At 38.2% G+C, this 27,586-nt stretch overlaps 1 protein-coding gene across 4 annotated transcripts in view; it reads right to left on the reverse strand.

The window, feature by feature from the left end:
- Positions 1 to 4,940: 4,940 nt before the first annotated feature.
- The window catches only part of RAB11FIP2 (RAB11 family interacting protein 2), a 44,091-nt gene continuing 21,445 nt past the window's right edge, over positions 4,941 to 27,586 (reverse strand). For 3 of the 4 annotated variants that reach the window (XM_086377836.1, XM_086377838.1, XM_086377840.1), the window contains 2 exons: positions 15,562 to 15,607; positions 4,941 to 9,304 (listed from right to left, as the gene is read on the reverse strand). In XM_086377836.1, coding sequence (XP_086233962.1) covers positions 9,077 to 9,304; positions 15,562 to 15,607 — 274 coding nt within the window. In that variant the 3' untranslated portion in view covers positions 4,941 to 9,076. The remainder of the gene's footprint in view (positions 9,305 to 15,561; positions 15,608 to 27,586) is intronic. The other variant, XM_086377837.1, reaches the window with a different exon arrangement.

The raw sequence follows: 27,586 nt of genomic DNA on the forward strand, positions 1-27,586 counted from the left end.
CAAGTGCTACATATTATATAGCATTAAGTGAAGAGCTTGGTAAACAAATGAGTTAAGGATTAAAATATTTTACAGCTTACAAATCATGAAAGATGTTCAATAACAGTATATTAATAAAAAAATCTTTAAATGTAAACATAAAACATTCAATACCGCTATTAGATGGGTCAACTGTTTATGACGAATTATTTCTTAAAAGTGCTAGTCCTATACAGTTTCAGATTATAACCTAAATTAACCTGAGGTTGGCAACTAGTTTTCCTATGAGCCTGGCCTACTCCTGCTTTCTCCATCCAATTCCCCAAGCTTCTCTGCCATTTCCCCCTCATTAATGCCTCCTTCCTAACTGCTGCTGCTGCTGCTGCTGCTAAGTTGCTTCAGTCGTGTCTGACTCTGTGCGACCCCATAGACGGCAGCCCACCAGGCTCCCCCATCCCTGGGATTCTCCAGGCAAGAACACTGGAGTGGGTTGCCATTTCCTTCTCCAATGCATGAAAGTGAAAGTGAAGTCGCTCAGTCGTGTCCGACTCTTCGCGACCCCATGGACTGCAGCCCACCAGACTCCTCCATCCATGGGATTTTCCAGGCAAGAGTACTGGAGTGGGGTGCCATCGCCTTCTCCAAACTAGGAAAGGAAAAGAAATTCATAAGTCAATTTGTAACCATTTGCCCAACTTTAGCAAAATTTTGCTGAAAGAAGTTGAAAGCGCAGGTTTAAGTTGAGAATTGAGAATAATCAGCTGTGATTTTAATGGCCTATGCTCTCTAGCTCCTTTTCTGCAAGAGACTAATCTAGTGGTTGGCACTAGTTTCCACTGAGGGTTTGTGTGACGATTGAAACAAAGACCAAAAAACCAGGTAACTTTTGCCAGTGTACAGATGTCTTTGAATCCATTTTACACTCTTAACTTTCTAGCCATTATTCCATCGAGGGATAAAAACCAATGAAATATTCTGCTACTGCATGTTTCTCTCTCGTGTGAAAGAAAGTGTTAGTCGCTCAGTCTTGTCCTACTTTTGAGACCCGGTTAACTGTAGCTCCCCCCAGGCTCCTCTGTCCATGGAATTCTCCAAGCAGGAATACTGAAGTGGGTAGATATTCCCTTCTCCAGGGGATCTTCCTGACCCAAGGATGAACCTGGGTCTCCAGCATTGCCGAAGCGACTTAGCAGCAGCAGCAGCAGCTCCAGCATTGCAGGCAGATTTACCACTGAGCCACCTGGGAAGCCCTCCTCTCTCACACTACCCTTATTTTAAATTGTTATTTTCAACCTAGTACGTAATGGTCTTTTCCTAATCATCCAACGTTTTCAGAATCTGATGCAAGATCTAACAAGACTCTTACATTTCATTCTCGATTTCCCCAGACATGAGAACTCGACTCAGTTTTGATTGTGAAAAGAATGTAAGCTTTTTATGAACGATTTGACAAAATGATTATAACTAGCAAAGTTACAAAGTGCCTGTTAAATAAAACCTCTCACCTTCAGGTCACAAGTTGGCTTCACTTGCATCAAGGTTCACTGCCCAATTTCATACATACCTTCAAAAACGTTATTCTACTGCACTCCATATGTGGCTGCGTTCTGTTTCCTTTCTACGCTAATATCTTATACCTCACTTTTCCAGACGTCTGTGGGGCTGAGAAGGATGCCCTCCTGAATCAGCTTGGCCACCACATCAGAACAAAGGCAGGCACTCTGGCAGTTTCACATTAAGGCCTGTGTGCATTTTTGCCTTCCCCATCACAACAGCAAATCTTACTGCACAACAATCATTTAGAAGCATCAGCAGTATGAACTATGTATTCTGCATAATGTATTGTGCATATCTTATAAGCAGGCTATCTATATTGTTTCGTCAGACAAGTTTCTTTAAAACACAAAATATTCACATCATCAAAAAACTAGGGGAAAAAAAACAGAAAACCAACCAAAACATGTTCATAAATAAATTCAGGACTGGCAAGGAAAGTTGCTTAAAGTTTCAAAAAAAAAAAAAAATTCTCTAAAATATATTAAGGAAAAAGGGAGTGGGTCTCTATCTCCGTGGTACTCAGATTTGAATATGCATTGAACCACCTGCAGTTCTTGTTAATAGAGCTTTCTGGGTCCTGTCCCCAGAGTTTCTAATGAAGTGGGTCTGGAATTGGGCCTAAGACTCTGCATTCTTCCAAGTTCCCAGGTGCTGCTGCCATTGCTGCTCTGGGGACACCACTTTGAGAACTAGTGATCTCACCAACCAGCTTTCCAGATCTGGTTGGCCAACTCCTTTAAAAGTACAGTAGAATTTTAAACGGCTGATGTACAAAATCAAAGAGACTATGGAATCAAGGACCACTGTATTTCAACAGAAAAATGTGCTTTACATCCCCAAATCACATCACACACACCACACTGACTTTAGACGACTGGAAGCTGTCACATACCATATGTGGTATGACCTTAACACAGGGCAGTATTATGTGCTAAACTCACCACTGGGATACTTACAGTTTCTACCAAAAGGCAAGACCATCATAAATGACACTGAAGAGTCATAGATACCACAAAGGGGCCTGTGTCAGCTCCTAGGTTAACATTCTGGAAGGCTCTAATCACCAGAGCAGCAGTCCGTGGACTGTCAGTCAGATTACCTGTACTGCCAGGCTCAAGGGCAGGTGTACCTGAGAAAGGCTTTTTCTTTATTGCTGTAAGAACATCTCACATGAGCTCTACCCTCTTAACAGATTCTACGTGCACAATACAGTATTGTTAACTGTAGGCACCATGCTCCACAGTGGATCTCTAGAACTGACTCATCTTACGTTAACTGAAACTTTACAGTCCCTGCAAGCTACCTCCCGCCTCCCGCCTCCCGCCCAAGTCTTGAGCTGTGGTTGCACATCACACGGGCCCCGCATGCCCCTTGGCCAAGTCAGGTTTTGATTAAACACAAGATCATCTGTGCGTGAAGTAAACAAGTACACTCTGCACTGTTCTGATGATTATGATAGTGGTACATCAGAAATAGGGATGCATTGGACTTCCCCAGAGATCCAGTGGTTTAGACTCTGTGCTTCTAATGCAGGGGGCACCAGTTCAATTCCAGGTAGGGGAACTAAGATTTCACTTGTGCTGGTGCAGTTAAAAATACTTTTTAATTAAAAAAAAAATAGAGATTCACTCACGAAGAGACTGTACTAGTGGCCTGCAGTTTTTTTTTAAGAACCAGTTACTAACATTTGGACATCATATTTCACATAAGAATGTGTATTGTCAGTCACTGAGACCATCAGGTTTAGCAACCCTGGCCTCACGTTCATTTCTGTCTGGCCACCATGAGCTGGGGCTGAGCAGTTCAGTTCTCCCACACCGCCACTATTCCCAGTAACACCCCCTTCTCCTGCCCCTGGTCTGCCTTCTCCTCCACCACATCTATCCGGCTCTATAAACATTTCAGTTTACCAGCCCTGCACCAAGGTTGTGGTATAAATGAAAAAGTTTGCTGGGAACTGTAAATAACCATAATCTCTGTCTCATGCACTTTTCTGTCATTCACCAGAGCACAAGAGAATGTGACATTGTAATAGTGACCATCTTTACTCCCCTCCAGTTTTTTTTTAATCATTTCCAAACTTTGGTTCTAATATTAAAAAAGTGGACCATATCTCACTCTTAACAACACACCACTGAATACCTCTGAGACAGAATTAGATTTCATGCTTCCTACTGACTTTTTAGTATGTCTAACAGATGATGAAACCCTTGAAATTTCAAGAATAAAATTTTAGGGGTATAAGAACAGAATCAAGCACTTCTAGTTCATGTAATTATAGGTATATAAGAATGTGGCTTGTAAACATTTGTACAATCATAAAAATGTGAAAATATGACTTCTGTGTTATCATGTAAAATCATTTAGGGGGAAATGTAGAATGCTGGGCATCCTACAAGCTTATTAGTTGAAAAGCTGAACAAAAACATTTCTGAGAGGCACTGCAATAGAGCAAACCTACATGGAAAATAACCACTTCAACAGAATAACAACTCTCTACTCCCAAATTACCCCAAATATCTGTCTCAGTAGACTAAGGAAAATAAATGTGAGTGCTAGGGACAGGCAGAAAGGGGAATGACCTGGAGAAATACTAGAGGAGGTGATGAGATATATTAAATGGACCTCTAAAACTGAGGACAGCTGGGGGTGAGGAAGGTATTCTGTCTGCAGAGAACCCCCTACTCCTTACCTTCACAACTACGACGTGTGGATCACGTCTCATCTAGAGTGTATTCATCTAGAATACAACCACTCAACATACTGCCACACCCAGCATCATCCCACGCCCTTCGATTCCCGCTGCCCTTGGATGGCATTCCTGCTGCCTGGGATGGACAGGTGTCGTATACCTGCACTGCAGGCTGAGAAGGCTGGAAGTGGACAGGAGTTTGTGGTCTTTACCAGGACCTAGACAAAAAACAGTGGTGAGAAATGCTACGGGACAGCCAACTGTAGTCTACTGTTGCGTTCCAGAAGTAGATATTGTTAATCATCTTCGATTTCCTCTGAAAGCTTGTACAGTCCTTACCTTAGAAGGCTGTTGTGAAGAATAATGAGATAATGCATAAAGAGAAGGCACTCCGTACAGGTCTCAGATTCTATACAAACACTCAAGATGTAATTTTCAACCAAATTGTTAAGTTCTGTCCCTGTGAGGGGATGATGTATTTATCTATGAAGGGCTGCTGAACAGTGTCCACGCTGAGGTATAAGCCACTCTCTCAATGACTTTCCAAAACCATTTTCATAGTGAAACAAGTCTGCAGGTATTATAGAATCCTTGCTGCGACACATCAAATGATAAGACATCCAAGTACTGCATTTTTAGAAGACAAGGAGGTCTCATGGACAAATGCATATTCATGCTGTTCTATCTACAATAAGAAATTATGACAACCAGATCAAGATTAAACACTTTTAATCAACTATAATAAACCAGTAATCATATATTATATAAAAATTCTGATTCATGCATCAGATTACATAAATTACACAACTGTCACATTATGTAATGTTTACATACTTTTCAGTTTGTACCTGCAAAAATGTATACAAGTTATTAGAGCATTTTCCTTAGTAATTGTAATACTCCTGTTATAAATAATGCTAGTATCTTTCAAATACCTGCTAAATATATACATTTCTAGATCTGCAGCATTTTTTTGTACCTCAAAATACAAACCACCTAGAAGAGTTAAGATTATAAGCCCAATGTATCATTTGTTACAGACTTCAGTTCCATTATAAGAGTGGATTTTTTGACATGGAAAATAAATGAAATAAAATGTCAACTCTAGTTTAATGCTTGAAGAGCTTCTACACTTCTTATTAAATACATCAGAAAACCCTTCATATGCAGATTAATTAGTTAAGGTGCTACCTATTGCATATTAAATACTTCCAATGAGTGCATCTGGATTATTAAAGTTATAAATCTGTGAAAATGGGGGCTTTCGGTGTGGGCTGACAGACCCTTCCATCTACAATCATGAGCCAGCAGCACTGCGATCCTTCTCCTTTCACTTCAAAGAGATCGAGGAAATGAGCATGCTTCGAATTTCACTTACACACGCGAGGGACACCAACCGTATCTATAAGACATATGAGCACACAGACATCACAAAGTTTCACCTTGTTTTGCAAATCCAGGGTAGGCTGCTTTTTCTAAAAAGCTACAGAAGAAAATAAAAGCTCTAGGGTAACAATTAATAGATATATTAAAGGCAGCAATTTTTTTCTTTTTTTTTTTTTTGAGCTCTCTTTGCTGAAGAACAAGCACTCTTACGAGGGTGGAGGAGTTGGTGAAGGATGAGAAGAAAGCAAGTCTGTGACTAACGAGCTGAGTTTTACTTTAGGTTTCCATTCATGAAACCCCTTTAAATACAGGGCAACATTTTCACAGCTGGAAAATTACAACAAAATCTTCATTTGCTGTTAAAAGCAACAGACATAGTTATGTATAATCTATGGATAACACGACATTCATGGGAGGATGGCAGAACTAGGCTCGATGCAGAATACAGCAGCAAAAAGCAATACTTAAAATTGAGTTGTGAATGGGGGACACATTATTTTATATACAATTCTAAGATTTACTCCCTGGTATTCAATAAATGAACTTGAAGCCTAAGTGGTAGGAGTGTATGTTCAATACTTTGAAGCTGAACTTTAGAATTTGGAGGGGAGCTGGTTGTATAACTACACTATTTAAAAAATATTAGCAGAGGCATTTTTAATTACATTAACAGAACTGTGTTAGCTTAAGACAGGTTTGAGACTATTACAAACACTGCAATTAAAAAAAGAATCCTCTTTTTTGTGGAATATTTTTGAGCATGCCTTTTTTAAGCATAAAAGCAGAAGTAATCTCTGTCTATAAGTCTATTGTGCTGTGCATTAATGAGTATATATGTTTTATTTCCATGTCTAAGTTACTAAAAAAAACATACCATTTTAATACTTAAAAGTTACAGTTTGGAAAAATTAACCAATGTGATCTTTTGGCCTTTTTTCTACAATGCTAGAAATTAATACTACTCCACTTGCACTTCCACTCACAAACACAGGAAACACTGGCATGTTTACTCAGGAACTCATTTTTACTTTTCGTTTTTAGTTCATTATATTGACGAATTGATTATGAAAATACAGAGTAAGTCTGACTCTAGGTCATGAATGAAAGAAAGTTCATAAACATCAGAAAAGAATATTTCAGGCAGTGATAAATGCAGATTCAGTTTTCAATACAGTTCTTGTCTCAGAAAAAAAGATAAAAATATTGCAGTTATAGCCAAATCATTCACCAAGGATAAGTCTAATCCTTAACAGTTTTCACACAGGCCAAGATTCTCTCCTTAAAAATGAATTTCCTCATTAAAAAAATAGTAGTCCCTGAATCATACTTTTTCATGAGCTTTGTTTACATAAAACATATCCCCAGTACAACACTGGTATCATGGGTCGTTCTATAGACAGTAAATTTGGCCAAAGCATATTAAAATATCTGCAGATAATGTCATAATACTGAAAACACATGGATTCTAATACTTTTAAAAGTGTAAGAAGAGCCTCAATTATACTAAAACTAAGAATTGTGCAACATTTAACAAATGTTAACTAAAAATGGCACCATGTTAAAAAATAAGAACTACTAAGACCTCAAATGAGAAAATAAAATTTTACACCAGACCGTGAGGTTTACTACAGAAATTTAGAAGTGAAGGAAAAAGTTGGAAAGAGCTATTTTTCCTTCTCTTTTTCCTATTAAAAATTATTTTTTGTATTAACATTTGGGATTTTTTTTTTCAGAATTTCAAAATTTGTGCTCTCATAGGAAAACTAAAGCAATTCAGAAAAATACAAATAATAAGGAATTTTAGCTTATGAATATAAACCTGGCCAAGTATTATCTGATTCAAAATATTAAAACTGAGCAACAATTACATGTGCTTTGTTATTTAACTCTCAATGAAGTCTTAGTAGAGACAAATATTAGACAAAAATGTATTTGGTAAAAGATTGGGGAATACATGTCTCCGTATACAGGTGAACTTTTCATTGTAAATTTCCTTTAGAAGAAACAGATTTCAGTATTACACAGTATGTATTTCAGACTTTTAAAGTTAAAAAATGAGCAGCAGATGATTAGTAAAATTTTTATATCACTGTTTTTCACTTTAAAGACTAATTTTGTACAAATATATAAAGAAAATTCATGAAAGTGGTCAACATTTTGGGGGAGCAGACTTTAAAAAAAGTTGACATACAGTTTTGTGAAACTGATTTATTTTTAAAGGGTTTTAAGTATGTGGAACAGTATAAATTGTCATCCTAGTAAAGATCTGTTCTAAGAACTCACCCCTCCTTTAGTAAATCTTACTGTGGTTCAGAACCCAAATGCAACCATCTGTTCCATTATTTATGTAACTTGAAACTAAGCCTAATTCATCATTCCTAGAATTTGCTCATTGCTCTGGGTTATCAGGCATCAGAATGATCACCTACTCCCCCCCAAATTATCTTCAGATATAACTTCCTAATATTTCCTTTGATAGTATTTTAAAGACATTCAAAATCTCAACAAAACAAATCACATTTGCTTATCTTCTGCTTAAGGCTTAAACAAAGCTCAGATATTAAGACAAAAAACTAATTAAAAAAACTCATGCTGTTGTGAAGTTAATGAAGTTTCCTAAAATACATCATTCTTTAAAAAGGGACTTTGGGTCATTACTTTGGAAAAACAGAAAGGATCTGATGGTAGAATAATATATAGTAACAGCTTATTTTGAAACCAAGGTTCATATAGTCAAGAGTGATTTGAAGCAGCTTCTCTATAACAAACCATTTAGAGTATTAATAGCAATGCTGATTTGTTTTGCATCGACAGAGCACACATATATTTCCAGATTAAGAAACCCTAATTGGTATCCTATAATTTTAGAGGCAACCAGTTGTTTTTAAATGTTCTAAAAACACACGTATATATGAGGTATATGCACGTATTTTACATACAAAGATACATGAACATCTAGATATTCATGTACACATGTGTATATAAAATATGAAACCTTTTTTTTTTTAGTAGTGTTTATAATGATCAGTACTCCTGCAGCTAAATGTCTATAAATTGACTTCTGAGAAACCAACCACAGTTTCAATTTTGCTTTACGAGAAACCTGTTCCTGAGGAATACGTCATGTACTTCTGAAGATACTTCTAGGTCTAAGAGAGATTAGTGGGCCAGCACCAGCACCTAAGTGAATCCTAAGGAACGGCTTATTCACGAGAATCTGGCCCATTTTCACTTTAAAGGTTTAAATTATTGAGCTCACTTCAAAGGTCACTCTTGATAGTCCCTGCTAATATTTACAGGTGAAATCATTTTTCACAATGAAGGAGAGTACATAATGAAACCTGATAGCGTGGTCTCTTTTTCAGTACCAAGCTTTTCTATTTTTCGTCCTCTTTCTTCCTTCCTTTCTCCTTCCCTCCTCCCGCCCCCGCCCCCGATTATAAATGCAGTACCACTGGCTTGTTAAGTATTGGAGAATTTGCCAGCTTTCCTGGACGGCTCGTAGGGCACTCTGAGAATACTGGGCGTCTCCTCCATCACCCTGACCAGGAGGTTGTCGATGTAGTCCTCCAGCTCCCGGATGTGCGAGTCCTTCCTCCTCAGGAGCTCCTTGTGTTTCACCAGCTCCTGCAGTACCTCCTCGTAGGTCAGACTGCGATAGCCTGCAGTGGCGTCAAAGGGGTTGCTCTCCTAGAACAGGATGAAGACGGTCACTTCAATAGAGTATCAGGGGCAGATGATGAACTATTTTGAACTTCAACTTTTTTCAAACCCTCGTCCCTATCCTTGGCAAGAACCCGTGCGACAGTTCACAGTGTGTCTAGCCAGTTCTCCGGAGAAGGCAACGGTACCCACTCCAGGACTCTTGACTGGGAAATCCCATGGACGGAGGAGCCTGGTAGGTTGCAGTCCATGGGGTCTCGAAGAGTCAGACACGACTGAGCAACTTCACTTTCACTTTTCACTTTCATACACTGGGGAAGGAAATGGCAACCCACTCCAGTGTTCTTGCCTGGAGAATCCCAGGGACGGGGGAGCCTGGTGCGCTGCCGTCTATGGGGTCGCACAGAGTCGGACACGACCGAAGCGACTTATTAGCAGCCAGTTCTCAGGAAAGGACTAGAGCAGATGTACCCACGCCTTGATTACAACTCTAAATTCTTCTAAAACCATTTTTTACACTGTGTACAAATATCCTAGTGTTAATAAATGACCATATAATTTAAGATTAGATTAACAAATAAAATGTTCTATAATAAATATAATTTAAGAAGACGAAACCAAAAGATCTGTAGGAATCAACTGTAGGAAATATAAGAAGCTATTGAAAACTAGACCTTTGGACATTTAGTTCTCATGGAATTGCTTCCACCCAACTAGAGTTTAATGTTATGCCTTTGCCTCTTTATTGAAGATGGTTATAAGAAACAGCATTATCAACTCTGCTTCAGATATTGGTTATGAAATGTGGCTGGTGTTCAGAACTACTATATACTATTATATAATGATATTATTATGTAATAATAGTATATAATAATAAATCCATGGGCAACCCTTGCAAGAAGCTCCATGGGATAACTACTATTTTAACGTATAGGCAAATAGACCTTTTCCTCCTCTGAGAAACTAGTTTATTTTTCTCCTCCCAGTACTAAAACCTGTATAATTTATTTCCCTTTTTGCCCTGGTTGTCAGGAAACTCAGAGTTCCACCCCTATCATGCTAACAAGATTAGTATATCTGCACTGTCTGCCACTTCACTTATTTTGTTTAATCTTATTCTGTTGGTGAAAATTCTTTTAACACAAAGGTAAAACATAAGCCAAAAAGGCACTGATTAATGTTTATTATAAAGCATCCTAATATTAATAGAAAGTATTTCTCAGGAATTTCATCCAAAAAGCACTGTATCATCATCTATTTAAAGTGTGTAATACTGAGATTTTTCATTATGCAAAATGTAAAGTAGCAATCTTTATGGCATTTTATATATACTTCTATCACTACATTCAATGACTGGAATTGGTGTTCATCACTTTCTTTCCAAACATTTCCTTTTGGCTTTAAAGAAAATACACTAAAATCCTGAGGAAATGGACCTTGCTCTTAAGGACTAACAGTATCTAATCTATTCAGCAGAGGACTGAGAACCAGGACTGATAAATATAGATAGGTCTTTTTTTTTTTTTTTGGTCATAGAAATTAAATTTGTATTCATTTTTTAGGATCTATTTTAATTTGCTATGCATCCAAGAGTTTTCATCAGTAAAGTCAAAGTGTAACTTTTCATCCCCTTCTCCCCCAGCCCTGTGAGTGTGCTGCACCAAAGGCATAAGCAAGAGCACAGATGCCAGTATGTTTGTGTTAGCCAAGCACACTCCCTTCTCTAGCTAGGATAAAAGCAAAAAAATATTCTGGGCTGAAAACTTCTCCAAGCCACAAAATCCCTAAGGTGTTTTAGAGAAGACACAGCTTGCACTAGACCTTCAAAGATTCTGGAAGGTACAAATGCATATGGCAATCTCAAGCAGTGGGCTCTGCTTGTTCAAAGGAGGAAACAAAGCTCAAGGCCCAGGGGTCAATAAAGGTGATCAGCAGAGTACGGCTGGGAAAGAAGGTTCAGGGCAGGGCACAGAGACAGACAGAGGTTGAAATGGTGGGTTCCAAACAGGCCATCAAGGATGTCTAATGCTACCAGACTTAGTGCTATGGGAAACAGAGCCTACTAAAGGTTGTGGAAGAGAGGAAAGATGAGTAAAGCTAAATTCTAGCAAAATGGTATAGCAGTGGGTAAGACCATTTGGAGGGGCCATGATTAGTTACAAAGTTATTTAACAGTATGTGGTACAGGCATCCTCACTTGTGTCTGATTCTTTGTGACCCCATGGACTGTAGCCCACCAGGCTCTCTGTCCATGGAATATTCCAGGTAAGAATACTGGAGTGGGTTGCCATTTTCCTAGCCCAGGGGATCTTCCCAAGCCAGGGATCAAACTCGAGTCCCCTGCATTGGCAGGTGGATAACACTGTGCCACCTAAGAAGTCCCCACTTAATAGTACAGACACAAGTTAGTAAGAGTCTCTACTAGATTAACAGAATAGAAAGGATGCTAAAAGGAAGTAAGTTTAAATTCTGTTAAACATATTAAAAACAATGTATTTTACCATTAGAAACTGGTACAGATACAACTTTATGAGTTGTACTATTTTTGTCCCCCAAACATTTCAAAATATTGTTTTACTACAACTAAAGGACAATTCTGGAGATATGCTGGTTTACTTTGTAGTTTCTTCTCTTTCAAAGCAATTAACCTTTTGTTAGAGTAAATACACACACATATTTATAAGTTTATCTAATTGGTCATAAGTAGTCTAGAGATATAAAAGTTATAATTTTCTAAACACATTCTTATTGACATTTATTACACTACGCATGTTTCTGAAAAAAAAAAAAGGTAAGAAATACTGTAGAGGTAAGTATATTTAAAACATTAATTGAAAATAAGCTACTCTCTTACTTTAACCAAAGTAATTCTGTACAAATTTGAGACAGAAACCCACATAGGTCTCACTTTTCCTTCTCTCATAAATGAGACGTTCTCCAAGTTCCCTTTCAACTCTAACATCTCCTGGTCTACAAAGTGATTTTTGCATTTAAAAAAAAAAAATAATGTCCAACTAATGTGATTTCATTTTTCTAATACAACATTTACTGAAAAATAGCAGTTCTGAGAACTGCAGGGATTAATGAAATTAAACTAAATGAGATTCATTATCAATTGATTATTTTACTTTTTTTCTTAATTTAACATACTAATAGTGTCAGATTGAGCCTCTCTTAATCAAATTATACATTTATGAACTGATTTCTCCAAATTAATTAAGTGATAATATACACTTAGAAAATCATTTATATTGTTATATTTAACACTATACCAGCACTACCAGAGAATGTAGCTAAATTTTTAACATTTCTCTAAAATGGGGATTAAAAATATCAGCAAATTCTTTTATTTTGACATAAGTAGCTTAAATCATGCCACGATGCAAGTCAATCTAAAATTTAATCTCTCAAAATAATCAATTATTATCCCACAATATTGTTTAATACTTTATAGCCATAATCTGAAATATACAAATCCACTAACTGGCTTATTTTTCTCTTCACAATCATCTTGGAAATACACTTCTGAGCTTTTCAATAAATTTTGCATTTGTCCTTTTATGTGAAAATTTTACCCCAAATTTCTTTATCAAGTTTCTATGCCAAAAAAACAAAAATCTTAGAAACACATGTACTATAAACTATGTTCTGGAAAATAATATAAAATAATTAAAAAGTTTTATGCCTAGCTCCAGATTTATCTTGTATTTGAAAATCATGTAAACCTAATTTTAAGCATAAGATTCTTAATTGACTAAATATACTCAATAAATACAACTATCTTTCTGTTTTTTATATAATTCCAAATAAAATAAAGATAAATGCATACAATAGGAAATAAAAAATATTTTCTAGTTTCAAAAATTATTTTGCTTAAGAACTCTCAGGCAAATATAAAAATAAATTATTTTTTCAAAAGATACTTTCAATACTATTTTTGGAAAAGCTAAAATTGAGAAATCTCCAAACTGGTAAAGACTCAAATAACTTAACACAGGCCTCCTAAGTACTCAATATTTTTCCTCTAGCACTCCATATAGATGGCACATATGTTTTTAAGATGTCTTCTTATATTGAAATTTAATGTAAATTTTTCTCCTCTATTCCTCTTTCATAACCAATCTTTTTTATTACTACCTTACCTCTGTTAAAAATTTCCATACGCAGATATAAGAAAATAGGTATTGGGTGAGAGAAAAGAATTACTACATGAAGCTTTTTAACTGGAATTTTAAATAACTGTTGTGCAAACGACTTTGAGAATTACTAGTGATCTATTTTTACTTTACTCATAGTCTAGCCTCTTAAACTAGGAAATGTATATTTTTTACAATATTTAAATTTCAACAAAAGCAAATTATCAAGACTCAAAATAACTGAAGATTTAAAGAAAGGTTGTCCTGGTAACCAAATATTGGTGGGGTACTAACTGACATCCGAAGCAACTAGAGGAGAGAGAGAGAGATAAGATGAAGGCTTGGCATTCTCTGATCATCTCATTATTGTTCTAATGAGGAACTTTGCTCTGGGAATATCATCTCAGCTACTTTCACATCTTTTGTCCTACTCCCTTCATCTCCCTTTCAGTTCTTAATTAGGCCTTAAAGAGCTCACACTGCCCTTTCAACTGGCTACTGCTCCTGTTTAAACACTGCGCTTTCACAGACAGGTGTTGGCACCAGCATGTAAGACATACAAACTTAATTACAAAATACTACGTCCAGAAGGGGGAAAAAATATAACTTAGTGCATGGCTATTATTGGAGAACTTAATGTAAATTACTTCAAACATCTTATAATCTTCAACATAAAACTTGTTCAAATACTTTTTTTCAACAACGATCAGTAGGAGGATGAGCTTTCTCCTCTTAATTGTATCTTGCAGTAAATTAACAACACCTAGTAATCCTTTAACTGTCATTTAGAATAGTTAGTATTCCAGAGAAAAATAATCACACATCAAGGATTCTTTTATCACCTTTAAATCCCTTAACTAAAACAATTTTCACATTTTATTTCTTTAAAGAATTCTAAGGATGCTTTTGCAGCAATAAATTACAAGATTTGGAAAAGTACATTTACAAGCACACAGAAGTTGTAATTAAGGTTACTTAATAAACAATAGCTGCACATTCAATCGATTTTTTGATGTTGCATTTTGTTTGAGATTAAGTAACTGCCTGATAGAATTCATTTTACTATCTGATCAAAGGCTGACTTCATATATTCTGACGTTTCTTGCCAGAGTGCCATAATATAAAGACTTGAGTATTTATGAAACATCAAAACGTACAAATCATTTACATAAAACAGTGAAAACACAGTACAAAGTCCTCTGCTTCTATAATGTTTCCTACCATTTTAAAGACAACTATGTTTAGAGTGGTTTACACAACACTATGGTTTCTTCTAGGCCTATCACATCACAGAAAATTGTGATATGTTACTGCTTTGAAAAATTCTTATTATACATCTGGATCACACACGTTAAGGACAGATGGTTCAAACAGCAACCACCAGCCGCTTGGAATAAAGGCTCTATTTCTGTTACTCAGTGAGAATGTAGTTTCCTACCAAGACATGTGCCCATATTTTAGAAAGTAACTTATTCTCTAGGTTTAATATAGTATTTAGAATTGACTGAAGATGTTACTGAACCTCTGAACAGAGATGGAAAACTGAACTTGAAATAACAATGAAATGAACTTAAAATATCTGAATAATCCTTGCAAAATATGCGAGTTAATTTAGCAGGTCGATACCAAGTCTGTTAACATATTTGGTTTCATTCTGACTTAGAAGGTAAATGTCCTACAGGTTCTTTCAAACACACTTTCCTGGTTAAATGGATCTCTTGCCAGGAAGCTTTCCCTATTGTTAAATATTAACAAGCAGTTTTATTTTTCCTTCAATCTTAGTCACAACAATAACAACAAAATGCTAGTTTTCTCCACATGCTCTTATTTCATAACTATTATAATGCTGACTTTGACATATAGCTTTCTTATTCATATTTAAAGAGCCTGCAAACAAAATCTGTATATTCTAAATGAACTTCAATTTTAACTAAAACTGTTTGCTTATACTTCCATAGATCATACCTAAGTCATACCCTATGGTATATTTTGTGTTTCTTATTTCTCTGCAGATTATTACGCTAAATCATAATCTGTAGGTAACGGAGGGATTCACGGAGATGGAGGCCTTTTTAAGAATGTGCCGCAGACAGCCAGCCAGCGTGTGGCTTGGTTTTTGGTAATTCTCAAACCCTCGACACAACTTACCGGAATCTTCCTGAGGTCCTCATGACTTGTCGGATTCACATGAAAACTGAGCAATAAAAGACAAGCATAAATGTTAAAAGCTTATCACAGTCCATGTGGGAGGAAACATGAAAGCAGAACATTTCAACCAGCACCGCAACAACAATTTCTAAACTCCTACACCACCTGGGTGACTGACATTTAATCCAGGATGTAAAAGAAAAACAAGATTTACGCAACATACTATACTTTTAAACTTTGAGGGAAAACCCTTCAGTTAATACTAGAATTGAAGAACTGTATCTTTAAATACGTAGTTTCTAAACATGTTTAAATATAAGCAAATTTACCTAGTCAGCTACTTTATAAAATTAAAGTTTGTAATATTATTATTCATTTAATACACATGCACATACCTTAGGCCTTCTGAGATAAAACTAAGGAGACTTAAATAAATTTAGGGTGGGAAGCATGTAGAATGAAAAGAGTTGAAGCCATCTTTTAAAACAATTATTCCTATAGGTGTTAGAAAAATTAACCTTTAAACATTTTCCTATCAAGGAGAGAATGAATTCAGAGCTGTGTGAACCATTTCTGTCATTAATGGATTTCTAAGTAGCTGGTCTTCAAAATTTAAATACCCAAATGGACCAAAACAAAATGGATTTCTTCCATGCAGAGGATGAAAACATCACAGCTGAATGTTATAATCATTTTCCTCTTCAACACGTGTCCATTAGGAAGGGGACTGCAACCAAAAAGAAGCTAAACTTCAAAGCCATCTGCTGAGTAAATATTTCATCGTTGCTATTCAAGTTTAATTTTTACCCAGCACTTAATGACTATTAGCCATCAGAACCTCTACAAAGCATTAATGTCCTAGGAACGTTTTTAATCCCCACAGCCCCCACAAAAAGACTTCACTGTAAAAGATATATATATATATATTTATTTATTTTTTCATTATCTGTGCAAGTAACTGGAATCCTTTGAAGAAATTCACTTTGAAAACTTTTGACTGCGTGCATGAAAAGTCTGGGCACAGAAAAATATCTATTTTCACACGGAAAAATATCTATTTTCACAAGTATATGTCCCAAGCTGTAAATCCACAGGGCATGTGTGCATGTATGACCACCTTGAGAGAGTTTCTCATATATCCAAGGTTTCATTTGTTATGACTAAAGGTTTGTGGTAGTAGCTACCAGAACTGGTTGCTGACCTCTTCTGCCTAGAACTCCTGTGGATAAATTTGGCATCTCAGTAGAGCCTGGTGACATGGTAGGGAAGATTGAGACATGTTTTAAATACCAACGATGCACCATTTACAGGCCAGTTTGGCTGACACATTTTCTCATACCCAGTACCTCACTATCTTTATGGTGTTCTGTGCGGTCCCAGACTGGAGTCCCTGTACCGGCAAAGCCTCAAAAGTCTGACAAAAAAGTGGCTTAGAAAAAAACAAAAACAAATCCAAAATACATCATCATGTGTACCCCTAGGCCCACAGTGGCTCGGGAGCAGCTGATAACACATGTGGTTCCCATCCTCCCCGGTTTCTGGTCCAAGGAGGTCAACATCAGGGACCTCAGGACTCTCTCTTCTTGCCCATTATCTCAGTGTGCTGTTCTCTGATAGGTCAAGAAACGCATTCTGCGGTGGCTCTCTCCATTCGACTGTGATACTCTCGAGGACAAACTGATGGGCTGACAGCACACCACAGTGGTTACAGGCAGAGAGGTGGTGGTGTGAACTCAAATCCTGCTTTTTCCCTTTACACACTTGCCTTTGAGTGTGTCTGGGTTCCCTCATCTGTAAAATGGGAATGCTAACAGGAGGAATGCAACAGTCCCATGTAGGACTCTTGGGAAGATCAAATGAGATGATCCCAGGTAAAACACTCAGCACCGTGGCTAGCAGACAGCACATGTTCAGTAAATTAATTTATTGAATGAATATTTACATATCGCTTATACTGTGCCAGACACTGTGTTTAATAATAAGCACTTTAACCAAAATTAACTCATTTCATCTTCATAACCCTTAAGGTAGGTATGATCTTCATTTTCAAAAGAAGGAAATGAGTCACAGAGAGGTTAGGCAGCTTCTGGGAGGTGGTACAGGAGGTGAGTGGTGGAAGTGACACAGGCCTAGCCCTGTTTTCTGCTCATGGATCCACTTAGTGAGCACTGGCTACACCGGTGAAGCTCTGAACACACAGGGCTTGAAGCATGAGACACACAATGTTTTGAGTAAGCACACAGGAGATGTGCCCCTGCAGGCGGAAGAGAGCACTCCTGAGTTAAATTCTTGGACCCCCTAGAGGAAGGAGGCATTCTAGTGCAGCAAATTAGCCAAGGAGCATCTAAGTCCAGGAAAAAGTAGGACTTAACACTGCATGAAAGATAGGCTTGGCAAGCCAGAGAAAGAGCACAGGGAGGCCCTGTATTGTCTGCTACTGCAGGACACCAAGGAGACCAGCACACAGGCAGCAGGATGGGAGGGAGCCCGTGAAGGGTAGTCATGTAGGGGATGAGGCCCCTGGAGCTGATCCACAGAGCAGCAGGTCACTTCTGACGAATTTCATCTTTCATAAATGCTACTAGATGTTTCATAGGGGTTTCCCTGGTGGCTCAGATGTTAAACAGTCTGCCTACAATGCAGGAGACCAGGATTCGATCCCTGGGTTGGGAAGATCCCCTGGAGAAAAGAATGGCAACCCACTCCAGTATTCTTGCCTGGAGAATTCCACGGAGAGAGGAGCCTGGCGGAATACGTCGATCCCATCACATCCTTAAAGAATAAACAGTATTACAGCTGTATAAATCTCATTACATGTCTCAGGAATGCATTATTAGACTAAGAAATAGAAATGCTCATATTATACTTATTGTAATAAAAGTTTTAAAGGAACAAGACATTTAGGACAAAAATTTTACCAAAATCACAAAGCTAATAGTATGTACAATCCAATGGCATTAGCCTATGGGATGAAAGTGAAACTCAGAGACAACCTGCAAATGGTCTGTGAATTGTCAAGAATGGTCACAACTGGAAGGGAAGGAGGTGTGGAGTGCAGAGAGCCCTGGTCTTCGCCATTGTACCTGTGTGTAACCTGAGCGTGCCCACACTCGCGGCCCAGGCAGCCATCTGAGGCCAGAGCTCTGGGACTTGAGGCCAAAGCTCTGGGACTGGCCATTGTCTGAAATCCAAAGGCAGAACCTGTCCCCTGTGGTCGGCTTTATATTCACAAACTGACGTGTCAAACACACGACCAACCCAGTCATTCACAGCTGCCTTTTTTGATCTGTCCTTAAGAGAGGAAAAAGAGTTAACTGAACTGGATTGAATTAGCCTGGGGAGAAATAAAATGTATCTATTTATCGACTTGTGGCGCCGATTTGTGATACCTTTCCCCTTGCACTGCTATCCTCGTGTCAGACAAGACACTGAGGAATATAGGCTGGCTGCTCAACTGAGTTGTTGACAGGTTAAGGAAAAGGTTTTTTAAATCAGGTGTAAAAATAAACAGACATGCTCATACTGAAAAGGTCTTACACAAATTTAAACTTCACAATTCAAAAAAAATTATTTTTCAAAATCAGGACTATTAAGGTGGCAGCAGGAGATTTTAAAGTACCTTTAGACCGATAAAAATGTGTTTAAATTCATAGTTTAAAAAATGTTTTAAACTAATAAAATGCTTTACGCTAACATTCTGAGGTTTTTAAGTTTAATAAAAGCTTATTTTTTTATCTTGTGGTATTCCCAAATTTTAAAGAATTTTTAATTCACAGTACTCAAATATATTTCAAGGCATCACTACTGTCTCTTCAATAACGTCACAAAAATTTACTTTGAAGTTAGGATAAATACGGAGTAAGTAAATTAGTGAAACTTAAAACTGTCCTTCAATCTCTGCTATGGACTAGCTTCCCACAGATAAGCCAGAAAAGCAAACCAACGTTTATAAAGTGATAAAACTACAGAAATCACTAAGGCATTTGGCAGTGACCTGAGTTTTTTTCTTTATCATTCCTTTTCTCTTTTTAAAACTCCTTTTGTTGTCTTTTGGAGTGAGAATACCTAAGAAAGGGCAGATACAGTTAACAGTGAAAAAGTTTATCAAGACAAAAACAAAACAAAACAAAACCCATAGAACAAAGATCTATTAAAACTGATTAACTAGCTGCCTTGTCAGTGTAAGACAATACAAACTGTGGAAATCCCGGCTCTAGAATTTTATATCTTTCAAGGAGAAGTCATATAACAACACTTGAAGCTCTTCTGAAGGCATTTAAAAACAAGTATTATTACATCTTCCACAATACATCTTTCCAAGATGTGTTTCTCTGGAGTTACAAAGCTAAGTCCATTTTAGCCTACAACTTGACCCATTTTGTATTTAAGAAGTGAATTCAACTTATCTGCAAAATTCAGGAGGTGTCCTGCTTGTCTGGGAGGGAGGGTCAAAGAGAGGAAGGGGAGTAGAGGAGTAACTTTCTTAAAAACGCCATTTAATTCCTGACACTGTACAGGAAGTAAGTACCACTTTACTGCAGAACCCCTGACATGAATTCTCTTCAAGGGAGGGTACCCTAATATTGATCTTCCTGTTTAATTGAGAGAGGGGGCTCTGCAGACCTGGAGCTTCATTTGCGGGAGAGATGTAGTTCTGGGGGAGGGGTGTAAACTGAGAATTATAATACAAACCCTTTAATGAGTGTGAAAAGAGGAAAAGTAAAGTATGCCCTTTACAGAGAAGCAAGGGCAGGAAGTAATGGCACTGGTCAAGCCACAACTGGGATCACTGGACTTTAACCATGATACCAGGTACCTTGGAGAGCACGTTACACGCTACCCCACTTAATCCCTGAACATTACGGAAGAGGAAACAGGCACGGCAAAGGTAATAACAATGCTCAAGGTAACACGGTTACTAAGGGGCAGAGTCAGGATTCAGAGAAAAACAGCCAAAGGTCACCATCCGAGCTCTTAGTCACAAACTGCACCTCCCACACAGGGTTCCACTGGAAGCTGAGAGAGGCGGGTCTCAAGGCAGCCAGCACAATTCCTGAGCATTCTTCCAATCAGAATGACTGAGAAAAGTGCAAGACCCAGACATTCTTACAGACAGAACAAAGGCTGAAAATTAATAGGTACTGAACTTCTTTGTCTGTCCCCTCTGAACTCCCCCGCTCCATTCTGCCCATCTCTGCACCCAAGATGGCTGATCGCTGGAAAGTTCGTCACCTGGGCCCCTCGCCCACTGGTTTCCAGCTGTGCTTGACCACTGGGAGATACTTGCAAGAGACTGGAGGACAGAAAGAAGGGGTCTCAGCCCCATGGCACCACAGCTCTGCCAGTAGCTTCTGTACAAACAGCCACAGCTGTCCCTTCACACTGTGTGTGGCAGTCCCTTCCAGACACGGCAGGTCCCTAGTGCTACAATAGCCTTCCTTGGTGTCCCAACCCCAGCCAGCCCTCCATACGCGGTCTCTTCATTCAACTTTCTTCAATTACTCACTTTGAGTGTGTCATCTGTTTCCTGCTAGGAATTTAACTGATGTAAGAATACACAATAAACGCCATACACTGTTCACTCAATAATTTAAAATAAAAAAGAAAGAAAACCAAACTGCAGTTCTGAAATGGTATAACTGAAGTGACTGGGATTTGAATACTACTACTATACTTTATTATGGCACCTTCCAATATATAACACATTTTCATGAACAGAACTCCTTTAAACATGTTTCCCAAGGAACAGGAATCAACACACTGGAATACAGTCTCCCACAGTAAGATCTCATAGGCGAAATCCCATCTGATCCATCGCACCTTCGGATTCTCCCGCTCCCTGGCTCCTATCGGACCCGCTCTGTGGACCCCCAACATCCCAGTTGTTTCCTAATCCATCTGCATTTACTCACCCCTCTCACCAGAGCATACTTAGCCCATCATCCCTCAGATGTTTCCTCACTTTCATTTTGCCAATCTCTAACTCCTCCCAAGCCCCTCCTGCCGTCTTTGTTACTTCACTGACTCACCTTTGTAACTAACCTGAAACACATCCTCACCGCCGCTTTTATGAAGGTTAACAACAAATCACTTTTATTTACAGCAACAGCCTCATTCTCTTTAACCTCTCAGTTCTCTTTGAAGAGTATTCTCTCTTTCTGAGATCTGTGATCTGTGATGGCCTAAATTTTCTCCTATGTTTCTGACTACCTGTCATCTTCCTCATTCTGCCCTAGGTGGAAGACACTAGCTATTTCTAAAGGTTCTGCTTTCAAACTTCTTTTTCCACTCTACCTTGGTGATTTCGTATCTTCCCTCTACTTCAGCTGCCACCACTATGTGGACTGATGACGGCTACATCTTTAATCTTCAACCACAACTGCTTTATCCTTTGTAACAATACCTCCTTTACAAAAGTCTGTTCAGTCTCAGACTGGGTATATTACTTGCGCCTCAAAGTTGTCCCTAGCCCATCATCACCTTGACTCTTCTATCAGTTCTGTCTGACTTTCCTCTTCTGGTACAAAAAGGTGAAGTCTTGCCTCAGAGGCACCCCTGACTCCAGCCTTCAGCTTGCATGCCTCATCAGCAGGCAGCCAGCTTCTCCCCACTCAGCTTCTGGACGTGGATCTCTCATTGTTTCCTTGCTACTCATTTCCAATGTTGGTTACCCTTCTGCTCATGAGACCACATGACAACCTACACTAAAACAGCCTGGACCACAGTAACAGCTTCCTCTCAGGCTCTACCACCCTCCTTCCATCCCATCTAGCTATGCAACAGGCGTGGGTAGGATATTCTAAAGCTCAAGTCTAACCTCGTCATCCTTCTTTCAAAGAACTGGCCTCCCACGTCCTCCAGGACAATAACAAAATTTCTTAGCCTGGCTTTCAAAGCCTATTGTGCTTAATTATATCTTTTCAAACTTACTGCCCACCACTCAGCACCCAGGTACAACCTATTAAATTGCTCTACATTTCGTATATAATTTATTCTTAATTAGGAAACAAAAATTTCATTACCTATTTCAAAAAATTAGGATTAAAAGAGATTTAAAATGGAACATTTTTTTACATGACAAAGTGCTAAATCCAATGTAAAGTGTATGATCCTAGATACAGACCTTACATCCTTCATAAAAATTAACTCAAAATCAATCACAGACCCAAATGTAAAGGACAAAATTACAAAACTCCTAAAAGATAACACAAAGAAAATGTAGATGATCTTGGGTATGGTAATCATTTTTCAGATATTACACTAAAGGCATGATCCATGAAGAAAGAAAAAATTTACAAGTTGAACTTAATTAAAATTAAAAACTTCTGCTGTACAAAAAAAAAAAAAAAACTGTTACTAGAATGAAAAGTCAAGTCACAGACTGAGAGAAGATATATGAAGAAGATATCTGATATAAAGGACTGTTATCAAAATATACAAAGAACTCTTAAAAGTCAACAATAATAATCCGATTTAAAAACAGGCCAAAGATTCCAACAGATCTCATCAAAGAAGACATACAGATGGCATTAGGCATAAAAAGATGTCCAACATATGCTACTGAGGAAAAACAAATGCAAACAATGAGATACCATCACACACCTACCGGAAAGGCCAAAATCCGCAACACCAACAGCACGGACACCACCTAAGGCGGACGCAGGTGTGGGGCAACGGGAGCACTGACCACACAGGCCAGCCCCTGCGCGCCACGGTGTCCACCCAGAGAAGCTGAAAATCACGTCCACACAAAAGCCTGCACACAAATGCTTGCAGAAACTTTATTCCTAACTGCCAAAACTTGGAGGCACTCAAGATGTCCTCCAGTAGCTAAGTGGATAAACTGGTACGTCCAGACAGTGGAATACTACCCAGTGCTAAGAAATGAATGGATAAGCTCTCAGGTCAGGAAAAGAATGTGGAGGAACCTTAAGTGCACGTCACTAGGTGAAAGGAGCCAAGCTGAAAAGTCTACACAGACTGTACGATTCTGACTATGTGACCTTCTGGAAAAGGCAAAAACTATAGAAACAGTAAAAAGATCAGTAGTTTCCAGGGGTCGGGGAGGAGGGACCAGTCAATAGGCAGAGCACAAAAGATTTGTACAGCAGTGGAAATACTCCATATGATACTATAAAGATGGAGGCATGTCATTACACATTTGTCAAAAGCCACAGAATATAGCACACCAAGAATGAACCCTAATGTAAACCACAGACTGTGTATAGTTCTGATGTGTCAATGTAGGTCCCTCAGTTTTAACAAACATTTACCACTCTAGTGGGGAATGTTCATAATGGAAGAAGCTGTATCTGTGATTGTAGGATGATATGGGAAATCTCTGTACCTTCTGCTCAATTCTGCTGTGATCTCAAACTGCTCTATAAACAATTGTTTTTTAAGTCTGCATTTTGGGTATTTATCTTAATCCCTGAACTCTCTATTCCTTTCTACCACAGGCTCCTTGAAGAAAGGGAACAATATCTCAATCTTTTCAGTCCAAACATCTGACACAGTACCTAGGGTATGGCAGATGCTTAACAAACGTATGTTGAATAAATTAATAGCCAGTGCTTAATAAAAATTGAGCTAATAATTGACTGAATAAATAGGTGATCAATAAAGGCTTCAACAGGAAATAATCAAGTCCCCAAAGAGCAGAGGAAATCAATTTTCTCAATAATGAAGATCACTTTGATCTAGACCTGAGAGCGTATTACTCGGGGGGCGGTTCATTCTTTTTAAGATATAATTACTCTGATACTTAAAACTGCCAATATGAATTGAAATAAGTTTCAAACTGGTGACTTCTAATAAAATCCATTCCACTAGCCAGTTTACCAACCAGGTCTACCACTTTGGGTATTTGATCACAATACAGATTAAATTGAAAATTCTCTGGTAAATCCTGAAAACAATTTATAGAGGTTCAATGTTAAAGGAGTTCAAAGAATGTTAACAATTCCTTTTATAAAAGCCTTTAAAAATGAAGTGCTGGTAGAGAGATTCCACTAAAAAACAAAACCTTCGGCATGATTTTGTCTATTACACATGCAAATAGGGCTTAAGAGTCAAGGTGCAACTCAACACTGCTTTTTTCCTTTCTTTTGAAGGGGGAGTTGGGGGAAGTGAGTACCAAATCAAATTAATGTTACTAGAGATTAAAATACTCCATTATCTCTCCTGGGACTGGGCATGCACACTGATACCTGGATGGCAAAACAGAACCTAACACATAAATGTCCGTGGGGATTAACAGTAATTTACTTATTATTATTCTCACAGGGTATCTTTTATGAGATCTCGTAGGCAAGATAATTAAGAAATTGTGGTCAGTGACACCACAGATCATGGACAGCAAACTCAGACCTAGCTGCTTCTCTATCATGGTATGGAAATCTCTATGTTATTAACAAAGTCCTAAAACATTGAGGACTGAAGGATATCCATGAAATTAAGGCATGTTTCATCAAGAATATTATGTTTGATCAAGTTTAACTTACGGTTTTTTCCTGATGAAAAAAGAATTAGTTATAAATAAAATGTAGTTAAACTGAATAGCAGACAACAAAATAAAAAAATAGTCGATCAACTTACGAATTTCCAAACACAAGCCCTATGAATTCCGAGAGTTTGCCATTTCTTTAAAACTAAGCTTCTCAAACTCTGTTCTCGTTAGTATTCTGCCTGATGCATGAGAATAAACGTGACAACAAGCATAGATTGCCTTGACATCTAAAATTTAACTTAAAAATTCAGGTAGATTTTTACATTTTATTCCACACCATAATCATGTTTAACACAAAAAAATCTTTTCTCCTTAAATTTTGAGGAACCTTGTCAGTCTGGGAAATTGTGTTGTGATTATCCTGTTGCTCTGAGTAGACTGTGGCCCACTGTCTGCCATATATTCACTGGAGTCTTTTTGAGGGTATGGGGAACGGGTAGGAAGCAAGTTCTGTTTACTCTGGAAGCCCAACAGTGAAACTGGGCAGGAGTGATGAGAACAAGGCACCAGGGCCCTTCACAGGGCCAGACCCAGCACAGGCTCTCTCTGTGATCAAGACCAACCCAGCCTTGATCAGCCTTTTCCTGACAGGCTGAAGACAATCTAGGCAGAGGTAACTCTTCCATGAAAGAGGGGACAAAAGCAAGTTGGCGCACAGTGCCCCTGGCCAAAAGTACCACAAGCTGGCTCTGCACCTACGACAAAGCCAAAAACAAAGTCAAAGTATTAGCTGCTCAGTGTGACTCTTCAACTCTATGGACTGTAGCCCACCAGGATCCTCTGTCTATGGGATTACTCAAGCAAGAATACTAGAGTGGGTTGCCATTTCCTTCTCCAGGGATCAAACCTGGGGTCTCCTGCATTGCAGGCAGATTCTTGACCGTCTGAGCCACCAGGAAGCCCAAGTTCTGGAAAAGAAGCCTTGGCACCCTCTGGTCACCAGGACGGCCTCCAATGTTCAAGAACATCCTGCAAGGGGTTGTGGCCAGAAAGCACCTGCTTCCTTAAACCATCATCTCTGCAGAGCTTTCAAGACGAGGTACACGAGGCCACTGGACTTCCTGGGGCCTCTCCTCAGGGTGACACAAACCCCAGGCTCGGTGTATGTATCCTCCTTGGAAGCAGAGCTGCTAGGGTGACTGGGAGATTTCTGGCTATGCTACACCTTAGGCTGAAAAGCCCAGCCTTAAGAAGTCTTGGCAAGTTAAGAGCTGATTTTCTAGGACTCTAACATTGTGTAATTTTGCCAGAAAAAAAATTATTGTTCCATGTAAAAATACTTTCTAGCCTCTTCTTCCCAACAAGAACTTTTAAAAGAAAATAACATTTATAAGACAAGTACCCACTTATTTGGTTAGAAGGGATATACTAATACCTGTGTGAATTTCCTAAGGCAGGGAAGCCTTTTCCCAAAGCAGACTCAAAACTTTGAGGAGTTTTCCATAAGCAGCAGTTATCCTTCTTACTCTGATAGCTTTGAACAATTTAATTTGAACTCAGTCATGTGAGTTTAGAAAAACTCATCAAGCTTTAAGGTTAAGCCACAGCTTAGATATTTACCCTGCACTGTTCTTATTAGTGTTATGTAATAATTTCTGAACACGGGATTATACACTGCCTTCAAAGTCATAAATTTTCTACTTAAATAGGGAATATTTTTACTTAATTTCAATGTGGTACACAGTTTATTTCATCAAAGATTATTACTGAACATACACATTGAAAAGAATTTTTATGTCTATTTCTTTTTACCAAATGTATGTTCTTTATCAGTCAGCGAAAAATATGAACTCCTAAGTTCTTTTATGATTTATGATTTTTAAAGCTGAGAATATAGTTACTTGTAAATAATTTAACTTATTTAAAGCAATCGTTACTAGATTCTACAGATGCTTTGTAGTAAGACCACAGCAAGAGCTACCATTTCCAGCTTTACCACGTGGCAAACCTACCTTTAGCACTTTATGGTGCCTAACATCACGTAATTTCTTTCATAACACCAAGGCTGTTATCCCATTTTACAATGAGGCTTAGAAAGGCTAAGTAAGGTCAGACAGCTATTCAAGAGACTCAAATCCAGACCTGAGTCCTAAACCTGAATTCTTGATACCTATCCTATACTTGCTTTAGGATATTCTACTATGACTGTATTTATACTTTTACATAACACTGAAAAGTCCTCTGGTAGAAGTAGTTAACCAAATATATCTTATGAATCAAACATGAAGTTATATCTGGTACGATCTCCATTTTTAATTTATTTGGGAAACTTAATTTCTTTGAAAGTGAAAAAATCTACATGAAACAATATATTGTACACCTCAAGTAAACAAAACATGTGATTAACCTGAATATCCCCATTCCCACACCAGGCTCCATAACAAAGAGGCTGTTATTCTTAACGCAGAGCTGCTGCAGGGCACTCACTAATTGGCTCCTGGTAGCCTAAAGGAGCAAACACACTTCCTCAGGAACCTACCAGGCAGGGAACGACAGACAGACTACGACTCCAACTAG

Source organism: Bos grunniens, chromosome 26 (assembly GCF_055505025.1).
Source record: "Bos grunniens cultivar Pamir isolate PY7600 chromosome 26, Bosgru_T2T1.0, whole genome shotgun sequence".
Classification (NCBI taxonomy): Eukaryota; Metazoa; Chordata; class Mammalia; order Artiodactyla; family Bovidae; genus Bos; species Bos grunniens.